General features: G+C 46.0%; 1 protein-coding gene across 1 annotated transcript in view; it reads left to right on the top strand.

The window, feature by feature from the left end:
* LOC109908646 (retinoic acid receptor beta-like) overlaps positions 1 to 9,993 on the top strand; it is a 94,825-nt gene that overhangs the window by 22,724 nt on the left and 62,108 nt on the right. The window contains exon 3 of the mRNA XM_031793185.1: positions 3,980 to 4,121. Within this exon, the coding sequence (XP_031649045.1) occupies positions 3,980 to 4,121 (142 nt within the window). The remainder of the gene's footprint in view (positions 1 to 3,979; positions 4,122 to 9,993) is intronic.

Raw genomic sequence — 9,993 nt, 5'->3', positions numbered from 1 at the left:
TCACCTCTCTGGTGAACTGCAGGTGTAAGTAATAGCCAAGGGTAATTGTCCCCCCCACCCCTCTCCTCCTCTCCTCCTCTCCTTTCTGGAACCCCCTAGGGTCTCTGGTGTCCTCTTGGCTATCCGCCGCGGTGATAAGATGTCTATGCTATTAAGAATGAAAGCTAATCCCTCTCTCTACCTCTCTTCCTCTCTTGTAGTGAATACTCAGACAGCACAAAACACCTCAGTCACAGGGAAGGGCAGGGGGGTGGGAGAGGGGAGGCTGGTAGAGAGAGAGAGGGAGGGAGGGGTAAATGAAGAGTGGGAGGTGAAGCGAAGGGGTTGAGTTGTGTGGGTAAATAATTGATGTTCGGCACTTTCGTTTTTTAATCTGTAAATGAGACGTCCACTAAGATGCCTCTTGGGTCCTGGACTCAGTGTGTGTTACACCCTATCGGTGTTAGTGTGTGTGTGTGTGTGTGTGTGTGCGACACCCTATCCCCCCTCCCATTAAGGATAACAAGATGGAGGATAATGATCCGGTTGAGAGAGTGTCTGTCCTGTCTGTCTCCCAGGTGGATCACATCATGTCCCCTGAGTGGTGTCTGCCTGTGTGTGTGTGTGTGTGCGTGTGCGTGTGGTGTGGTGTGGTGTGTGTGTGGTGTCTGTGTCTGTGTTAGAGCTGAGCGATATGGAACTGGGCATAATTTTATTTTGATATGGACAAAAATCCATATTGCGATAAATTGACATATTGTTTGCGATAAAGATAAATCACAGTTAAATTATTTTTAGGGGGAGGTGGGCGATATGGACGAAAAGTCATATCACGATATACTGTATTAGTGTTTTATTAGTTAGAATTGTTCTTCCACTTTAACATTACTGAGTATTGTGTGTAGATTGTTGACAATAAATGACGATTAAATCCACTTTAATCCCACTTTGTTACACAATAAAATGTGTAAAATGTCAAGGGGTGTGAATTCTCTCTGAAGGCGCTATTCATCAAGTGAGGAAGTGGGAACTTAAAACACTTAGAAAGCTGTGACTCTCCTCTCCTCTCTCATGTCAGTCATTTTCCGTTTATCATCACCTGCTGGTGGTTAGATAAACACCTTTGTAAAATGCCTTGCTCAAGGCTGTGCTGTGATATCTCATTATGAGTTTCAAACAGACTCAACAAGCGTCATAGTGGCTGCTGGGAAATATCACATGGACACCTATGTCACAGGCCAGCTCTGTACACTGAAATGCAAGAGAGAGATCGAGAGGGAGAGAGAGAGGCAGATTGGTAGAGAGAAAGGTAGGTAGAGAGAGAGAGGGAAAAGGGAAGAGAGAGAAAGAAGGAGCGAAGGAATGAGTTTGGTAGAGATAGAGAGCGAGGGAGAGAGGAAGAGGAGAGAGAGGGCAGATGTGATGATTAAGTCTGAGTGTGTCAGGGTGTGTGTGTGATTGTGCTTCCCTGGAGGAACGCAGAGATGAAGGTCTCCCAGAGTCATGGCATCTGTTGACTGCTGCTGCTAGTGAAGAATCGCTTCACAAAGACTGAGGCACACACACCGATGTACACACGCGCACACACACCGATGTACACACATGCACACACACCGATGCACGCTCACACAACACACCCCGCTCCAAGGGCAGCCAGCTGCCTCTAGAGCCTGTTATCCTGGCATGCATGGTCGTGTGTGTGTGTGTGTATATGTGTGTTACCTATCTATTAGAACAGACAGGTAATTTATAAGAATTCTCTCTGCTCAGATCAGGTAGGAGGAAGACAAACACAAACACCGAACACGTAGATCAGCCAAGAATAAAGCCCTCTATTAAGAAAATGAATAACACCAGTCGAGGGGAGGTGACCCCCTCATATGGTGTTGAGATCTTAGACATGATTGGCTAGTTGTTGTGGTTGCCATGGCACCAAGGTGCAGTACCCTTATGTTGACGGATGTTACACACACACACAAGCTCAGCGTCAGCCGTTTCAGACCTGTGTGGGTGCGACCTAATATGTTACCCATCATGCATCCTGCTCCCCTAATGAAAATACAAGGTCCCATCCGTCACAGGAGCATATGGCAAATAGAAATTGAACCACACACACCTTATCAGGCAGAGAGAGGGACGCCCAAGAGGGTCTGGATGATGGAGGATCATTGAGAAGGACCCCAGAGCCATAACAAATGAATAACAACAAACTTCTTTAAGGAAGCTGCTTGAATTCCTCCTTTTGTCCCTCAGATACCTCTCATCTCTCTCCCCCTGCTTTGACTGTGTTGATAGGCAAATGCTATGACTTATTGTGTAGAAGCAACAGGTACAAAACAGTGACAGCATAGTTATTTTTGGACACACTGTAGACTGAAACCATGTTTTTTTGGAGGGGGGTTCATTCTCCTATTATGTTCAATTACACCAGCATTCATAGAAAGTCACGCCACTTCACCGAACATCACTTAGCTTGGCTTCACTTAACATTCCATGTTAACATCCTCTACGACTCTCCTTCTGATCATCTCTCACACTCACAGACGTTGCTCTGACTCACTGTCACTATGTCACTTGGTGCATCCTGAGCTGAATGCAGTCAAGCAATATTTCAGTGGAGGCTCCTCAGAGGAGGAAGGGGAGGACCATCCTCCTCAATAAATGTTTTTGCTAAAACTATACTAAATATGACCAAATAATTTATTAAAACACACAATTTTGCAAAGAATCTCTACAGTAGCCTCAGCAGCACTCTGTAGGGTAGCACCATGGTGTAGCCGGAGGACAGCTATCTTCCATCCTCCTCTGGGTTTATCTGCTTCAATTAAAAACCTAGGAGGCTTATGGTTCTCACCCCATTCCATAGACTTATACAGTAATTATGACAACTTCCGGAGGACGTCCTCCAGCCTATTAGAGCTCTTTCGCCTGGTCACAGGCACATTGAAGTCCACAAGCGAAAGGAAGAGGTGAGAGGAGGAGCGCGTGTAGATGCGAGAAGGAATACAACGTGGCTGCTATGAAAGTGAACTGTGTTTACATGTGATATGGGGTGTATTCATTCAGCCGATTCTGTTGAAAAACGGAACAAAATAGGGATAAACATACCTGAATTTGTCCAATAGAAACTCTCGTTTGCAACTGTTGGACTAATGATTACACCCTATATCAGCTAGATTCAGGCAAGAGTGTGCAAGACAGTATTGAATGATACTGTCTGTCATCTCAAATATGTCTCGACCTGTGTGCACCTACGTTGTAAACTTTCATTCATAGGCTAGGTTGTATCAACCTCATGATGGGTATAGGGAAAATTAGAGTAACATGTAGTAGCCTAAATCTATCGATGTTACATTGAGCTGGGTGAATGGAATATGAATGACAGTCATCCAATATGCTGTAATAGAAATAAGGACATGCTCATGAACAAAAATCGTCTTAAACCAACTGCCACTGGGTTGTTTATTTATTTATTTATATCTATTTATTTGACCTTTTATCCGGTGTGAGAAATGTAGTCATGACTCATGTTCTACCAGAAAGACTGATGCCTCTCTCTCTCTCTCTCTCTCTCTCTCTCTCTCTCTCTCTCCCTCACTCTCTCTCTCCCTCTCTCTCTCTCTCTCTCCCTCACTCTCTCTCTCTCTCCCTCTCTCTCTCTCTCTCTCCCTCACTCTCTCTCTCTCTCTCTCTCTCTCTCTCTCTCTCTCTCTCTCCCTCTCTCTCCCTCACTCTCTCTCTCTCTCTCTCTCTCTCTCTCTCTCTCTCTCTCTCTCTCTCCCTCTCTCTCTCTCTCTCTCTCTCTCTCTCTTCTCTCTCTCCCTCTCTCTCTCTCTCTCTCTCTCTCCCTCTCTCTCTCTCTCTCTCTCTCTCTCCCTCTCTCTCTCTCTCCCTCACTCTCTCTCTCTCTCTCTCTCTCTCTCCCTCTCTCTCTCTCTCTCTCTCTCTTCTCTCTCCACTCTCTCTTTCTCTCTCTCTCTCTCCCCCCCTCCCCCCTCAGGGTTTTTTCCGTAGATCCATCCAGAAGAACATGGTGTACACGTGTCACCGGGACAAGAACTGCAACATCAACAAGGTGACCAGGAACCGCTGTCAGTACTGCCGGCTCCAGAAGTGCTTTGGCGTGGGCATGTCCAAAGAGTGTGAGTCTCAATCTCACACACACATGCACACTCATATGCACACACACACACACACCGTTGTTAGTACTGCCGGCTCCAGAAGTTCTTTTCTATGGGAATGTCCAAAGTGTTAATTAGTTGTCTAATTCCCACATCTCTAATCGCAAAAATGAATACCAAACCACACCACGCCACTGTAAGTTTCTTGGAATAAGAGGGACACACACAATTTAAACACACACAAACACACACCATCCTATTCATCCCCTAGTGGATTTAAATACACACAGACACACACACCATCCTATTCATCCTCTAGTGGATTTAAACACACATAAACACACACCATCCTATTCATCCTCTAGTGGATTTAAACACACACAAACACACACCATCCTATTCATCTCCTAGTGGATTTAAACACACACAGACACACACACCATCCTATTCATCCTCTAGTGGATTTAAACACACACAGACACACACACCATCCTATTCATCCTCTAGTGGATTTAAACACACACAGACACACACACCATCCTATTCATCCTCTAGTGGATTTAAACACACACAGACACACCATCTTATTCATCCTCTAGTGGATTTAAACACACACAAACACACACCATCCTATTCATCCTCTAGTGGATTTAAACACCCACAGACACACACACCATCCTATTCATCCCCTAGTGGTTTTAAACACACACACACCATCCTATTCATCCTCTAGTGGATTTAAACACACACAGACACACCGACACACCATCCTATTCATCCCCTAGTGGATTTAAACACACACAGACACACCGACACACCATCCTATTCATCCCCTAGTGGATTTAAACACACACAGACACACACCATCCTATTCATCCTCTAGTGGATTTAAACACACACAGACACACCGACACACCATCCTATTCATCCCCTAGTGGATTTAAAGACACACAGACACACACCATCCTATTCATCCTCTAGTGGATTTAAACACACACAGACACACCGACACACCATCCTATTCATCCCCTAGTGGATTTAAACACACACAGACACACCGACACACCATCCTATTCATCCCCTAGTGGATTTAAACACACACAGACATACACACCATCCTATTTATCCCCTAGTGGATTTAAACACACACAGACACACACCATCCTATTCATCCTCTAGTGGATTTAAACACACACAGACACACCGACACACCATCCTATTCATCCCCTAGTGGATTTAAACACACACAGACACACCGTCACACCATCCTATTCATCCCCTAGTGGATTTAAACACACACAGACATACACACCATCCTATTCATCCCCTAGTGGATTTAGACACACACAGACACACACCATCCTATTCATCCTCTAGTGGATTTAAACACACACAGACACACCGACACACCATCCTAATCTTACTTCCGGCGCCGACAGAGATGGCCGCCTCGCTTCACGTTCCTAGGAAACTCTGCAGTTTTTTGTTTTTTTACGTGTTATTTCTTACATTAGTACCCCAGGTCATCTTAGGTTTCATTACATACAGTCGAGAAGAACTACTGAATATAAGATCAGCGTCAACTCACCATCAGTACGACCAAGAATATGTTTTTCGCGACGCGGATCCTGTGTTTCTGCCTTACAAACAGTACAACGGAGCGGATCCTATGCAGCGACCCAAAAAAACGACTCCGAAAGAGAGGGAAACGAGGCGGTCTTCTGGTCAGACTCCGGAGACGGGCACACCGTGCACCACTCCCTAGCATTCTTCTTGCCAATGTCCAGTCTCTTGACAACAAGGTTGATGAAATCCGAGCAAGGGTAGCATTCCAGAGGGACATCAGAGACTGTAACGTTCTTTGCTTCACGGAAACGTGGCTCACCGGAGAGACGCTATCGGAGACGGTGCAGCCAGCTGGTTTCTCCATGCATCGCGCCGACAGAAACAAACATCTTTCTGGTAAGAAGAGGGGTGGGGGCGTATGCCTTATGGCCAACGTGACATGGTGTGATGGAAGAAACATACAGGAACTCAAATCCTTCTGTTCACCTGATTTAGAATTCCTCACAATCAAATGTAGACCGCATTATCTACCAAGAGAATTCTCTTCGATTATAATCACAGCCGTATATATCCCCCCCCAAGCAGACACATCGATGGCTCTGAACGAACTTTATTTAACTCTCTGCAAACTGGAAACAATTTATCCGGAGGCTGCATTCATTGTAGCTGGGGATTTTAACAAGGCTAATCTGAAAACAAGACTCCCTAAATTTTATCAGCATATCGATTGCACAACCAGGGGTGGAAAGACCTTGGATCATTGTTACTCTAACTTCCGCGACGCATATAAGGCCCTGCCACGCCCCCCTTTCGGAAAAGCTGACCACGACTCCATTTTGTTGATCCCTGCCTACAGACAGAAACTAAAACAAGAGGCTCCCACGCTGAGGTCTGTCCAACGCTGGTCCGACCAAGCTGACTCCACACTCCAAGACTGCTTCCATCACGTGGACTGGGAGATGTTTCGTATTGCGTCAGATAACAACATTGACGAATACGCTGATTCGGTGTGCGAGTTCATTAGAACGTGCGTTGAAGATGTCGTTCCCATAGCAACGATTAAAACATTCCCTAACCAGAAACCGTGGATTGATGGCAGCATTTGTGTGAAACTGAAAGCGCGAACCACTGCTTTTAATCAGGGCAAGGTGTCTGGTAACATGACCGAATACAAACAGTGCAGCTATTCCCTCCGCAAGGCTATCAAACAAGCTAAGCGCCAGTACAGAGACAAAGTAGAATCTCAATTCAACGGCTCAGACACAAGAGGCATGTGGCAGGGTCTACAGTCAATCACGGACTACAGGAAGAAATCCAGCCCAGTCACGGACCAGGATGTCTTGCTCCCAGGCAGACTAAATAACTTTTTTGCCCGCTTTGAGGACAATACTGTGCCACTGACACGGCCTGCAACGAAAACATGCGGTCTCTCCTTCACTGCAGCCGAGGTGAGTAAGACATTTAAATGTGTTAACCCTCGCAAGGCTGCAGGCCCAGACGGCATCCCCAGCCGCGCCCTCAGAGCATGCGCAGAACAGCTGGCCGGTGTGTTTACGGACATATTCAATCAATCCCTATACCAGTCTGCTGTTCCCACATGCTTCAAGAGGGCCACCATTGTTCCTGTTCCCAAGAAAGCTAAGGTAACTGAGCTAAACGACTACCGCCCCGTAGCACTCACATCCGTCATCATGAAGTGCTTTGAGAGACTAGTCAAGGACCATATCACCTCCACCCTACCTGACACCCTAGACCCACTCCAATTTGCTTACCGCCCAAATAGGTCCACAGACGATGCAATCTCAACCACACTGCACACTGCCCTAACCCATCTGGACAAGAGGAATACCTATGTGAGAATGCTGTTCATCGACTACAGCTCGGCATTCAACACCATAGTACCCTCCAAGCTCGTCATCAAGCTCGAGACCCTGGGTCTCGACCCCGCCCTGTGCAACTGGGTACTGGACTTCCTGACGGGCCGCCCCCAGGTGGTGAGGGTAGGCAACAACATCTCCTCCCCGCTGATCCTCAACACTGGGGCCCCACAAGGGTGCGTTCTGAGCCCTCTCCTGTACTCCCTGTTTACCCACGACTGCGTGGCCACACACGCCTCCAACTCAATCATCAAGTTTGCGGACAACACAACAGTGGTAGGCTTGATTACCAACAACGACGAGACGGCCTACAGGGAGGAGGTGAGGGCCCTCGGAGTGTGGTGTCAGGAAAATAACCTCACACTCAACGTCAACAAAACTAAGGAGATGATTGTGGACTTCAGGAAACAGCAGAGGGAACACCCCCCTATCCACATCGATGGAACAGTAGTGGAGAGGGTAGCAAGTTTTAAGTTCCTTGGCATACACATCACAGACAAACTGAATTGGTCCACTCACACAGACAGCATCGTGAAGAAGGCGCAGCAGCGCCTCTTCAACCTCAGGAGGCTGAAGAAATTCGGCTTGTCACCAAAAGCACTCACAAACTTCTACAGATGCACAATCGAGAGCATCCTGGCGGGCTGTATCACCGCCTGGTATGGCAACTGCACCGCCCTCAACCGTAAGGCTCTCCAGAGGGTAGTGAGGTCTGCACAACGCATCACCGGGGGCAAACTACCTGCCCTCCAGGACACCTACACCACCCGATGCTACAGGAAGGCCATAAAGATCATCAAGGACATCAACCACCCGAGCCACTGCCTGTTCACCCCGCTGTCATCCAGAAGGCGAGGTCAGTACAGGTGCATCAAAGCTGGGACCGAGAGACTGAAAAACAGCTTCTATCTCAAGGCCATCAGACTGTTAAACAGCCACCACTAACATTGAGTGGCTGCTGCCAACACACTGTCAATGACACTGACTCAACTCCAGCCACTTTAATAATGGGAATTGATGGGAAATGATGTAAATATATCACTAGCCACTTTAAACAATGCTACCTTATATAATGTTACTTACCCTACATTATTCATCTCATATGCATACGTATATACTGTACTCTATATCATCGACTGCATCCTTATGTAATACATGTATCACTAGCCACTTTAACTATGCCACTTTGTTTACATACTCATCTCATATGTATATACTGTACTCGATATCATCTACTGTATCTTGCCTATGCTGCTCTGTACCATCACTCATTCATATATCCTTATGTACATATTCCTTATCCCCTTACACTGTGTATAAGACAGTAGTTTTGGAATTGTTAGTTAGATTACTTGTTCGTTATTACTGCATTGTCGGAACTAGAAGCACAAGCATTTCGCTACACTCGCATTAACATCTGCTAACCATGTGTATGTGACAAATAAAATTTGATTTGATTTGATTTCCTATTCATCCCCTAGTGGATTTAAACACACACAGACACACACACCATCCTATTCATCCCCTAGTGGATTTAAACACACACAGACACACACCATCCTATTCATCCTCTAGTGGATTTAAACACACACAGACACACCGACACACCATCCTATTCATCCCCTAGTGGATTTAAACACACACAGACACACACCATCCTATTCATCCTCTAGTGGATTTAAATACACACCGACACACCATCCTATTCATCCCCTAGTTGATTTAATCACACACACACACCACACACACCATCCTATTCATCCCCTAGTGGATTTAAACGCACACAGACACACACACCATCCTTTCCATCCTCTAGTTGATTTAAACACACACACACACACACCATCCTATTCATCCCCTAGTGGATTTAAACACACACACACACACACCACCCTATTCATCCCCTAGTGGATTTAAATACACACAAACACACACACCATCCTATTCATCCCCTAGTGGATTTAAACACACACAAACACACACACCATCCTATTCATCCCCTAGTGGATTTAAACACACACAGACACACCATCCTGTTCATCCCCTAGTGGATTTAAACACACACAAACACACACACCATCCTATTCATCCTCTAGTGGATTTAAATACACACAAACACACACACCATCCTATTCATCCTCTAGTGGATTTAAACACACACAAACACACACACCATCCTATTCATCCTCTAGTGGATTTAAACACACACACACACACACCATCCTATTCATCCCCTAGTGGATTTAAATCCTTCAGCTCTCTGCTCTTGCACTTTTAACTTTTTAAGTGGATTGCATTTCTCACTTTTAATGATATGGTGTGTGTGTGTGTGTGTGTGTGTGTGTGTGTGTGTGTGTGTGTGTGTGTGTGTGTGTGTGTGTGTGTGTGTGTGTGTGTGATTGTGCGTGCGTGCGGGTGTGTGTGTGTGCGTGCGTATGCGGGTGTGTTGT

This window comes from Oncorhynchus kisutch, linkage group LG17 (genome assembly GCF_002021735.2).
Source record: "Oncorhynchus kisutch isolate 150728-3 linkage group LG17, Okis_V2, whole genome shotgun sequence".
Lineage (NCBI taxonomy): Eukaryota > Metazoa > Chordata > Actinopteri > Salmoniformes > Salmonidae > Oncorhynchus > Oncorhynchus kisutch.
Note: the sequence above shows the minus strand (reverse complement) of the source record. Positions and strands in the feature narration are given on the sequence as shown.